This window comes from Falco naumanni, chromosome 5 (assembly GCF_017639655.2).
Source record: "Falco naumanni isolate bFalNau1 chromosome 5, bFalNau1.pat, whole genome shotgun sequence".
NCBI classification, from domain to species: domain Eukaryota; kingdom Metazoa; phylum Chordata; class Aves; order Falconiformes; family Falconidae; genus Falco; species Falco naumanni.
In genome coordinates this window covers 8,799,838-8,812,302 of record NC_054058.1, presented here as the reverse complement: position 1 = coordinate 8,812,302, position 12,465 = coordinate 8,799,838, and the positions used below count along the sequence as shown (strand labels likewise).

Sequence of the window (12,465 nt, the reverse complement as noted above, 5' to 3'; positions counted from 1 at the left end):
AATCCTGTTTCGGAGAGTTGGGCTCTGCATTGCTCACGGACTGCTGAGGAAATGGAATAAAGAGAAGGAAAAAGCACCTGTTTAAACAAAGGTGCAGGAGGAGGAAGAAAGTGACACCTGGAATAAAGCCAACCTCAGCGCAGCCACTTCTGGCACTGCACAGGGCACTGGTAACACCCAACTGCTGTGCTGGATTTATGCATTCACTCTGGTCCTGTTAACCTGCACACAAAGCACGGAACAGGCTCTCAGGAGCCTGCCTTGCTGGCAGATCTCCTCGGTGTATGGGGAGTGTTTGCTCTTCACCAAAAGAACTTGCAATGCTTGTGTCTTTGCCTCACAGAGGGGAGTGCTGAGACTTCAGGGTTGCTCTGGAGCTTCAAAGTTGAGATTTAAACACATTTTCCAAATCGCTCCCCTTCAACCACCACAAATCCCAGCCTTGTTGCAGGGCCTGGTTTGTAGAACTCTCAGAGCTGTAGCCAAATCCAGACCCTCAGACCTCACCACCCTCCTAGACCACCTACTCCTGAGCCTGACTTTGTGCTTAGGCATCACACTCTCACAGCCAGCTCTAGCAAGGGCTGGGCAGACCTACCTGTCTATACAGGGACACAGCAGTGCCAAGCTTGAAGATTCCCAGATCACGAGCTGGAGTTCCTTAAATCATGAGGTTTGATATTAAAAAGCAGCAACAGATGTTTAATTTTCACATACACTTTGGTTGTTGAATTGTCCTTGCATCTCCTTGTCATGTAACAAAGAACCTGTTCACTCTACAGTAGCTCCTTAGGGGGGTGGGTTCAACCCTGGGGCACCATTCATGGCTGACAACTCATGTTTGAATTGTCTTGTGCAAGATCCAGCTTCATAGGAAGTGCAGAAATTAAAATTACTCCCCTCCCTCTTTCTATGCTAGAAGGACAGAAGCTAATCTGTGAGATACACAGCAGGGTAGGTTTACTTTATATCCATGAAAAGTGCAGAATCATCCAAGACTTTATTGCTCAGGTACATCTGTGTGCAGTGGGTGATGCTCAGTGGGATCAGTCTCATGCAGGGCTAGGAGCCCTCACCCCATACTGATGGCTGCACAATGCTGCTGGAGGGGAATCCAGTGCTGGAAGTAATGAACGCCAGGTACATGGTTCAGATACACTCTAAGAGCTTGCTTCTGCTCTCCTCCAAGGTAGTCCTCTATCACAGAGTCCAGACACAGACTGCAGTCTCCAGCTTTGTGATTTTATTTTCATTCTTTTTACAAACAAGAAAATCCCTGGATTAAGACGATCAGAATCAATCAGACACCCCAAAGAATTCACCAGGAAATGGCTGTCAGGATGAGCAGCACTGTCTTGGGCTGCAGTTAGTCCTGAAATTCAACTTGAGATCTGTCCTAGTGCCCGTATTCCAAGCCCACTGAGATATGACTTCCCAGGTGATGCATGCCCCATCATAGCAGGAACAATAATGCAGCAGCCCTGTTGTCCTAGGGCATCTCGCACTAGTGGCACCCCTGGGGGCTGAAACAGTGGACAGTAAGGGAGCAGACCTTGGAGAAATGAAAGCAGAAGAGCAAGTAACCCAGAGAACAAATAATATGACCCAAATTATGAACTCTGGGATGCTAAGTTAGGAAGCCCAGGCTCTCACTAAGGACTCTAAAGGAAAATGTTTCTCTGGTTTGATCTTGTGCCTTGTTTTTTACCTCAGTCTCCCCAGAATGAGGGACTCTCCATAGCCAGAGCAAGCTGAAACTAGTACCATGAATTCTGCTTTAAAGTTCTTCTTGAACGGCACAAACCATCTATAAGCACGGCCACTCTGCCAGCAGACAGACCCATGCACTATACCAGCCCAGACAGCCCGGCAGAGAGTCCCAGAAAAGCCACACAACTAGTCCTTCACACCAGGGACACATGTTAATCACTTCATGTTCTCCCTACAGGACAATCCAGCAAAGACTACGTTACGAAGTTCAGAAAACAGAGGGCAGAAATTAAAGTTCCTGGAGACCTAGGGAGTTCCAGATAGAGTCCTAGATGAAGGGGACATGCTGAACCAGAGACACACAGGGCTCCTATGGGACAGAGAGGTGGCTGGGTTGCAGGGGAAACATCACAATGCGTCCAGGTCTGTACGGGAGCTGAGGAACATCACACCCAGCTCAGATGCAGAAGATGCTATAATCAGCCAGGGCCTGCTCCTCTGCAACAGGACAGGAGAGATCTAAGTTATCTTTGTACAAAGCCAAGTGCAAACACCCAGACAGCCCTGGCACCCCATGGTTCCACACTGACCTGGATGGTAGTAGTCATAGACCCTGATGTGGCCTGGCTTCAGGTTGGTCACCCCAATCTCCTGCTCCAGATGCAGGACATACGTCTCAGACTTATGGCTCAGCTGGGGAAGAGCGAATGACAGTTCACATGCAAGCTGTTCTTTTTACTCCTCACCTAAATTTGATCCTACTGATAGGCAATAACAACAAAGGCAGGACTTGAAAATGAATCCTGGATATCCTTCTCTGATAGCCCAGTCCTGGATTCTCCACACAACTGTGCCACTGCCCTCCACTCCTGCGGCTTCTCTAGTAGCACACACATACCTTGTCCAAGTAGATGACAACACCTCCTTGTGTTTTCTCAGTTCTTTTCACAGACTGCCAGTGCTGCTGCAGCTAGGACAGGAGAGCAGAGGAAGCAATTTAGCTGGGTCTTTTGAAAAGTAAGTGTGAGACAGCCCAACAAGGTTTATCCTGAGTGGGCAAGTTCTCATTTCACTCACTTCCAAATTTAATTTGGGCTCTTAGCCCTTCAGGGCCACTCAGCTCCTGCAAAACCCAAGGACAGGAACCCAGGACACTTAGTTGTCGAGGATGTGCCGAGCAAATTGGGCCAGAAGGATCACCATCCTCAAGGCACAAAGAGAGCACCAACAGTATGTGCTCATGCTTGTTGTGTGGCAGACGGGAAGGGATGGTGAAATTGCTCTACAGAGACACAGACAACACCTCCCTATGCAACCTCCCCCTCTCCTTGGGCATGGGCGGTCCCAGTGACACCACATCACCATCCTGATTCCAGGCTTCTTACAGACATCCCAGATCCTGGAGCCAGGACAAATCCAGACAGCAGGGACACCTCCACGATCACCATGTTGGAAGTGGATCTCTTCCCAGTGTACCTGGGGGAGAAGATCAAAGAGAGAGTCTCTCCCAGTTTTCCCTTCCCTCCACCACCACACCTTGTGTGCAGGACCCTGAGCCAGGCAGTCCAGCCAGGACCACGGCCAAGGCCATCACTGCTCCCTCACGGGGGCAGAAGATGGCTGCACTGCTCTGAGCATCCCCAGCCTGAGGTAACTACTTGCATTCCTCTCCCTAACAAGAACCAAAGCCCTCGGAAGCATTTCCCCATCCCCAGAGATGCTTTTATCTTTCCTTCTCCATCTTCTATCTGGACCGTCTGCTGAAACTACCTGATGCCTGCATTGCAGCCAAGAAGCACCCCTCAGCTCCCAGCCATGTCTGGCTTTCCTTCCCAAGTAGGGCAATGTCTTTAGACTCACCTGACGTTGACGTAGACAGTGACAGAGTGTGTGTCATCCTCAGTGCAATTGACTGGCTCCGTTTTCACTCGCAAGGCAAAGGATGTGGAGACCTGGGGGGAGGGCGTGTTGTACCTCAGAACCATCTGCAGGGAGAGACAAAAAGACAGAATAAGGCATTGATAATTAGTTCAATATCACCTATCATACCTTTCTTTCACTGGCTACTCTAATCCTCAAGATGTGGTTTATCCAGTTACTGTTTGGGGTCCCTATGCAGTGAGTGCACTTATCCCAGTGCCCGAAACAAAGGTCAGTCAGATTGGAAACTGCCCGTGATCCTTCCAGCTGGGGCTCCTTCTCCTCACTCTTCCCCTTGAGACTGTGCAAGACAGGCACACAGCACTGGGACCAGGATACAACATTTCCACCCTCCGGTACTCTGAGAGCTGTGGAAGCACCACTGTCCTCACGTTTGGACACGTCCTGTCTCCCAGTGCCCTCCAGCACGCAGGTTTATTGCATTGGCAGCAGGCTGGGATTAAAGCACAGTCAATGCACATTTCCTTGCACAGAGCTGCAACGGAGAGTTTTGGTTTTGATAAGATAACGAGCACAGGGTTGTCACAGCAGGGTCTGTGGGAACCTACCCGGGTAAAGACACAACAGCTGCCATGGACCTGCACCGAGAACTTGCCCGGGACTTCTGTCAGTGCTGCTTCCTGCACCAACAGCCGGTTCTGGTAGGAGATTTGAAACTTCTTCCTAAAGCCTCTCTGGGATCTCACCCTCACTTCTGCCACCCCTTCCGTGCCGTACGTCAGCGCTGCATACTTAGCCAAGGCCTGCAAGGCAACTACTGTGTCCTGAAAAGCAAGAAACATTTACATTTGCATCTCTGAGACCCAAAGATGCTTGAAATCACTGTCCTGAGGACCTCTATATACAAGGGCTCCTCTCCTCAAAGTGTTTGTGCTTGTATATTGTGCAGAGGTTCTTTCTCAATCAAGATCCCCTTCCCTGGCCATGAGTTACCTGTGTTGAGGCAAACCCTCCATAGGCATTCTGCTGCCTGGTGAGCCAGGCCACAATGCCAGAGGCTGTGGCGAGATCAGACCCTGTGACATTTGGCTTGGAGAGCAGGGCCAGGAGGATGTAGGCGGTCAACTCCACATCTACAGACAATGGCTGTGACCAAGGGCTTGTGTTAGGTCTGGACTGGGATGAGGTCTGACTCCAGTGGATCTGTCCATCTGGGAAAGGAAGGGAGTAGATAACATTGAGGGATTTCAGGAAAAAAATCCTGAGGCCTAGGAGGCACAGTGCCTGCAAAGACTATGAGTAAATACCTCTTGGCTTGGTCATCACATCACTGAGTCAACTGCAATACCATGTATTTTGCAATATCCAACGCTCCACATTACACACTAAGGTGAAATACAAAAACTAACACACCAATAACCTGCATACACATTACCTCCCAGACATCCAGTTTCTCCATTGTCCTGTTTGCCAGGTCTACTGACCACCTACTACTACAACTACTACTAGCTACCTACCCACTAGAGCCAGTCCTGGGGCTCAGGGACTAATATGAAGCAGGGCAGCTCGCCAGCTTGCTTCCCTCTCTGGCGCTTGGCAGTCCTGCATAAGAAATCCCACTTCTCTCAGAGCCCAGCCTCCACTTTGGGTACCAGAAAAGGGAGAAAGACTTGAAGGAAATCAGCACCTACACCACAGCATTGCCAGCACACACCTTGAGTTCATAGGCTGGCTGTCTAACAGCTCTCTTTGGTGAAGGACCTAGAGGGCAAAGCTGTGGTCCTTCCAGGTTGCATGTTAGCAAGGGCTCAGAAAGATCACTCATCCCTTCTCTGATGTTCACCTGGCACTGAGGCTCCCATACCTGCTCTGATTGCCTTTCGATCAAGCATATCAAGTAGCTCTTGTGTGCGTTGAGAGTCCTTAGCCAGGGCGAAGGTGTAGGCCAGCAGGGCCTGGGTGTAAGAGCTGGCAGCTTTGGGAAGGGCAGGCGCGATGCAGCCCAGAGCCTTGCGCACCACTGTGCTCTACAGAGAAGAGTAACACGGGTGTTGGTCACGGACATGCACACGTGAGGCAGGCAAACACTGAGACACAAGCAAGAAAGATGCATTAGCATATGCTGGCACAGAAAGGACCCCATACATTCACCCAGGTGTCTGTGCTCGAGCCTGCACTCTTCTCTTTGTGTCAGTGCAGTGCCAGTAAGCAGGGTCTCCAGCCCTTGGTGTGAGGTGCTTGAGAGGCTCCACGCACCCCGAGCTGGTCATGGGTTCCAGCAGTGCTCTCTCAACAAAATGAACACCCTTACTGCTGGAACATCACCACACATCTTACTTTGCAAGTCCAAGCACAGCAAGAGCAGAAACGTGCAATTGCAAATGCTTTCAGGCAGCCTGCCGACCAAGATTACTCTGTTCAATTCACCTCTACAGTGCCTTAACAAGGTCGCTGGGATTTCCAGTTTCCCCTGGAACACCAGCACTGCTGTTGGCAGGAGGCAGCAAACCCAGTGGTCTCAACAGCACTGTATTCTAGCATTCAGCTATGCTATTCCAAACACGAGCCAGAGGCTCATCGTGGTTGCCTGTCCCATATGCACACCCCTACAGCACTCTGTGGTTTCCCCTCTTCCAGTGGCCTCTTGGTTAAGTACAGTAAGGATCACACAAGGGCAACATTTAAGATCGATTCTGACATGTGACATGCTCCTCACCTCTTTCCCTTCTAATAAAGAGAAAGGTAATGTCTGTATCATCTTTGTGCTCTCTAGACGGTGGAGTAGTATTGCTGGATGCAGCCACCAGTTCTCAGAAATGCCCATAGTACCTACTCATGGAGTACCCAAAGGTCCCAGGATCCAGTTGCTGCTTTCTTGGTTGCTGTCTCTTGCTAAAACCCAGCAGAAGCCCTAAGCTAAGCAGCCATCATCAGTAAGTCCTACTTTTCTGTTTGCTGCTCTTAAATGTAATAACTGCAAGCACCACAGTAACCTTTCTATTCTGTAATTGAATAGAGCTAAGTAGGGATTACAGCAAGTTCATGAATCCCTTCAGAGGCTCCTTTATTACTCCTTTTCCTTCTTAAATGTCTCACTCTCCCAGTTAAAATGGAAGTAATAGCAGTAGTGTTTGTACAACGCCCAAACTTAAAGTGAAAACACTTGTGCCACCAGTGAGGTGTTGACTGTTACCACACATCTTAATACCTTGTCTAGGAACAGTCTGACATGTATTACAACCCATTTGGCACCTCCGGTGTCTTCTGGTGAAGCTAACACAAGAACCGAGAGTGCCACTCTACTGGAAGTTTTTTCACACTCACTGTGCTCATCCTGGTGTTGACAATAGCAGGCCTAAGTGCACACTGTACAGAAACATTGAGCTTCCATGGGAGCAGCTAAGAAACTGCTCCTCTACAACATGCATTTGTTTCTCCAGTCAACATAAACAATCTGTTTTGTTCCAAGAGATCAATTTCCAACACAGAGCGGGGGTAGAGGGCTGTTTGTCTAGATTTTTTGTGATGCAAACCATGCTTTAATATTCATTCATTCAGAACAGTGTAAAATATCTCCAACCTTCTCCCTGCCTTTTACTCCCTAATGACTTTCATGAGCCTTTTAGCAATGCTTCTAAGGGAAACTAGGATCTGTTCCAAATAATCTTGAGTGCACTAGCCCTTGCAGGACATCCTCAAATTCCTTCTCAGAATTTTGACCTCTAGTGAGCATGTATTCTTTCTAGAAGTATTTATAACCCACTCAAGGACACTTTTCCTGGGTGCCATGGCAAGCTCTGTGTTTCCCACTTCACCTACCCACAGACCTACTTACCACATTCTTTCATTGGGGCCAGGATAACTCACTGAGACTTTTACATTTACCTATTCATCATCATGACCATTTTATCTAAAACCAATAGCTTATGCACGTATGTGCAATTGAGTAATCTGGTTACATTGACATCAAGTTTCCTGCTGCAGCAAAGCATCCCTCACTCCTTGGACAATCTTCTGAGCTAACAATACTGTTGCCATCTTCTCTGGAGCATGAGGAGTTCCATGGGGTCTCCTACCTTGTGGTAGCCTAGATTTTCTATCACCACTGTCAGAGCACTAAGCCACTCTACGTGGCTTCATTCTGGACAGAGTGGCTTCCACTATCTCATCACGCAAATTGCTCTGAGGTACTGTTTGTCTCCCTCTCAGGATTTTACTCATAGATTTGGAGCACAGTCTGGTCTCTTCTCAGTAACTCTTTGCTTTCCTTCCCAAGTGACAAAGCTGGTTCTTAAGACTTACGACAAACTAAATCTTCTACCAGGATGAAGGTCCTTGTCCTTTAGTTTCGTCCTGCTGCAGAGCACAGCATGTGTCAGGTATTTGTCATTCAGTTTCATGAAAAGCCTTCTTCACCTAAGTCTACAAAACTCAGACAGTTCACAGAGTTACCAAATGACGGAAGAATTCAGATTCGGAGGGACCTCAGAAGGTCTCTAATCCAGCCCCCTGTTCAAAGCAGGGTTAGCTATGAGATCAGACCAGGTTGCTCAGGGATTTTTGTAGTCAGGTCCTGAAAAATTCCAATGATGGAGACAACTAAACCTCTCTAGACATCCTGTTCCAACACTTAATTGTCCTTATGGTGAAAAAAGGTGACCTGAAGGGCATCTGTTGCCAATTCCATCTGTCTCCCTTTTTTGTCCCCAAGCCCACTGCTTTCAGTTGCAACAAAAAGCACTGCTCTTTTGCTTATTTCCAGAGAGCTTCACTTCCCAAAGTCTATAATAATAGCATTTATTCATCAAGTTGATTACATTTTTTTACTTTCCAGTACCAGAGAGTCTAGTAATTAGTTGTGATCTGTAGCCCTTGTAAGGGTTCCCTCTTACTGTTATTACTTAGGTGTGCAATTCCAGCTGCCCTACAGCACTCCTTTCCCAGACCTCCAGTTTTTGTGAAGCTAAAACATACTAAAAACATCATTATGTCTGTTTACTTGACTGTGGGAGCAGCTATCCCCACCTCTCCTCATTAACAATTCACCATTAGCTCACAGCTGTGTAGTGGTAGCAAGGGAACAAGAGGATGAAGGCAGCAGGAATGAGCAGCCAAAGCCTGGGAAATGGGCGCAGTATCTAACCATGGACTCCAGTGGCTCCCAGTAAGCTAACCTCACCTTCTCCCCTGCCAGTGATGTCCTCCTCATGACACAGCTTTTCCCCAAGAAGTGGTAAGTTCCTCCTCCCACACTCTATTATTTTGTCCATGAGCCTCTCCATGGTGCCTTCTGTTGCCTGCCTCAGTGACACCACTAAGCTCTTCAGGATTCAGATCTTAAGGCAAGAGCATGGCAAAGAATCCCATTATTTACCTGTGGTGTCTCTCCTGCCTCCAAGTACGCAGCAGTAATGTAGGCAGCCAAGGGGACTTCCCCATCCACACCTCCCTACAAAAAGCACAAACATCCAAAAAGCTGGAAAAGATAATCCTGGAGAGTAAGAACAGGAATGAATAAAACTTGAAACTTTTCAGCAATGCTCCCACCTATCTGGCTTGCTCCCACACAAGAAAGCAGAACACCACAAAAAAAGTAGCTTAATCAAGTACCAGTATACTGGCAATAACTGCTTTGAGGTGCCCTTCAAGGTGCTTTGGCTCCTACCTTCATGGCTGTGTGGAAAAGTTGGCCCACGTTTCTGAAGCAACCATTGGGAAGCTGGTGGAACTCCAGCCAGGTAAGAGCAGCTTGGATAGTCCTGTTGTCCAGGAAAATGTATGGCTTGGCTTGGACAAAGCATTTAACCACAAATGCAGTCAGCCTGGTTGGGGAGAGAACAGAAAAAGAGGCATGACTTTGGGAAGAGAGAAGCAGAAAGAGATGGAGTGAATGAGAGAGAGGGAAGAATGAGTGGAAAGAATCAATCTAAGCAGAAGTCGAGGAAAAAGAAAAAAAGTAGGAGTTTGAAACTGGTAGGTCTCTCCTCACCTGTTGTTGTGCTATTCCTAATTTGCTGCTCCAAGGACAGTTGCATACCCCTGAGGTGCCCTAGCCCACAAAGCATCTGGAACACTTTGGGTCCAATAGCACAGAAAGGATTCAATGCTGGAAGCAGAAAGCTGCCCACCTCCAGGCTGTCAGGCAGCAGGCAGACAGCGAGCCCAAGGCTTACCAAGTATTACCGTACTCATCCTTGGTACCAAATTCACTGTAGGAGCCATCGGGGTGCTGGTACTGCAGCTGTATCTGGTACCCTGGGAAGCAGAATAGGACGTTAGTGCTCAGAATGATATCTGCAATAAAATCAGCGTGAAGGGAATGGGATGGTTGAGTGCTCGGGGTGGAAGGGGAGCTGGCACCTAGGACTGTTATGCTGGACACAGGGGAAAGCAGAGGAGCAAGATGGGTCTGTTGTACTTGCCATTGCGCAGGAACCCTGTCGCCCTCTCCTTGATCTCAGGGGACAGCTGCTTCGTCTTCTCCAGGTACTGCAGCACATAGACAATGGGGGCAAACAGCACCATGTTCTGCTCCCCACAGCCGTGGGGTATCTGCACCAGACGGTCCAGGTTCTGCAGTGCCGTCCCCATGAGGTCACCTGAAACAGAGCATAGGTGCCCTGACCACCTCCTGGGCAGGAAGCTTGGGGATTCATCTCCTCCCACCCATGACCTGTTCCCAGCAGCGCACCAGGCAAGATAGCCACAGCACAGTGGTTTGGGGGCACCTCTGTCCATACGGACTGTACACATTGCCATCCTGGCAGGGGAAACCCATAAATAGAAACTCTCCCTTGGTGAGTGTTTTAGATTATCAAGGATCAGGAAACGGAGCTACACATATGGGAGGAACAAGTCAGTGGAGCCTTGGAAACCTCAGAAAGGGGGTGGGGGTGGGGGTGGGGGGGGGTGTCTGGGTTTGGGCTTTCCTAGGGCTAAACTCAGAGATATGGGATTTGCAAAGATATTATAGGTTAATTCCTTACCGGTGACTGAGATGGTGGCTCTGACTGAACCTTCAACCACATTTAGAGGCAACATCAGGGACACAGACTCCTGCACTGGATTCTCTGATAGCAGTGGGGTAAGGTGTGTGGAGAGGACAAAAAGGAAAAAAATTCTGATGAAAACAGCATTCAAAATCCCCAGAAACTGTTTCAAGACTGTTCTGTGCTAACATCCCATTTCCCTATCACAGAGATCATCTCAAAAACCCTGTCCCATTCCACCCTCAACTTCCTCCATCTACCTCATGGTGACTGCACTATCCTAACAGCCTTCCTTCTAAAGAGGTTGAGGATTTTCTCCTGGAAAGCCTCTGTGATCAAAGCCACCTGCCTTTCTCTACATAAGTTACTCCATCCTGTTTCAGATTTCAGTTGCAGGCATGTCTTCTCAATGCACCTCATGCTCTCAAAATCTGCTAATGGCCCTGTCAGACACCATAAAATTCAAGACAGGAACAGCAATCCCAAGTCATGCCCTCCAGCCTCACCATGTTCAGCAGTCTGGTTTTATGACCACAGGTGAAAAACGGCCTCAAGCTGCCACATCAGTGTCAGGGATGTTGATGGTAAAAGACGGGACCCTCCCACGCATCGTTACCCAGGGGAAGTTACCCAGGTGGCACCACCATTACAGTATGCTTCTGTAGCTTGGTGGTGACAGAAAATATTTAAACAAGTGGAAAGACCCATGGAAAGGTGGTTAGGCAGGAAGGTAGGGATGAACAGAGTGAAAGGAGAAAATCTTTCTACCTTTTTGGGGACACAGGATGGAGCTGTGAGCCTTTTCCACCAACACTCCCTCTGGCTGTTGGAGCACACAAAATAGCATTATATTGAGCACACAGGAGAGAAACAGGATTACAAGTGGATTAGAAACAGATACAGACAAAATCCTGGTTCAGGCTGGAGAGTCAGCTGGAGTCACATCATTATCACATAAAAATCTAAATTTCTGTCAATCATTTTCATTTCAGATAAGAAAACAGCATGCATTTTTCGGAATATCATAACTTCTGGATGTCTGTGAAAGAGAAGCTATAAGATTCAGCAGAGAGCTTAGAAGCAAGGACATAAAAGACTGCACGTATTTAAAGTTTTCTGTGGCATGATGGATACCCCTCTACCTCCCCCATCCACCAGCCCTCACGCTGGGCCCAGCGCAGGCCCTGAGATTGTAATTACAAACCTTGAGTAGCAAGGGGTAACTCCCAAAATTAACCCACACAAAATCTGGGTATTGCACAAAGCCCACTTTTAGGTCTAGGTAACAGAACAGCTTGTCTGACCCGGACTAGGAGGAGCTTGACAATCGTGTCTTTCTGTCCTTGTTTGGGGATAAATGGTAACTCTTTGCCACAGAGCTCTTCGGAGGCCACAGCCTCTGTGTGGAGGGTGATGTTCATGAGCCCTGAAAATAACACACATTATTAGGTGCATTAAACATCTGGGGGGGGCACTTCCCGTCAATATAATAGAAGTCACCTGCTGACAAAAACTTGGATTGGAGCCCTACGAGGTTCTGTATCCCCTAGCACAGACTTGCAAGGAATCATGACCTTAGAATGAATGCAAATGAGTACCCCCTGGTTAACAGGGCAAACAACTTCTCACTCCATGCCTGCTCTTTACAAAACATCCCCATTTTGGTCCCATCCCTTCCCAATTCCAGCACCCCGCTTCCCTGTTCATCTCACCCAGCTGTTCAGCTGTGACGCTCCACTGAAAGGTCTTCGCTTCACCAGCACATAAGCAGCTGCTGTAGACACAGCCTTTGCATGGCTTCAGCTGCAAGTGTGCAAACTCCTCCAGGGTCACCTGGATCTGAAGGGGCAGCAGGGATGGCAGGGGGTACAAGATAAACATCACA

The 12,465-nt window shown here is 48.3% G+C and overlaps 1 protein-coding gene across 1 annotated transcript in view; it reads right to left on the bottom strand.

Moving 5' to 3' along the window:
* Positions 1-1,285: 1,285 nt before the first annotated feature.
* The window catches only part of LOC121088611 (alpha-2-macroglobulin-like protein 1), a 31,028-nt gene continuing 19,848 nt past the window's right edge, over positions 1,286-12,465 (bottom strand). The window contains 16 exon segments of the mRNA XM_040594980.1: positions 1,286-2,208; positions 2,301-2,403; positions 2,609-2,680; positions 3,096-3,186; positions 3,571-3,695; positions 4,200-4,415; positions 4,585-4,802; positions 5,456-5,618; positions 8,966-9,040; positions 9,257-9,413; positions 9,765-9,846; positions 10,014-10,190; positions 10,578-10,661; positions 11,349-11,403; positions 11,885-12,006; positions 12,293-12,419. Of these exon segments, the coding sequence (XP_040450914.1) occupies positions 2,168-2,208; positions 2,301-2,403; positions 2,609-2,680; positions 3,096-3,186; positions 3,571-3,695; positions 4,200-4,415; positions 4,585-4,802; positions 5,456-5,618; positions 8,966-9,040; positions 9,257-9,413; positions 9,765-9,846; positions 10,014-10,190; positions 10,578-10,661; positions 11,349-11,403; positions 11,885-12,006; positions 12,293-12,419 (1,908 nt within the window). The 3' untranslated portion in view covers positions 1,286-2,167.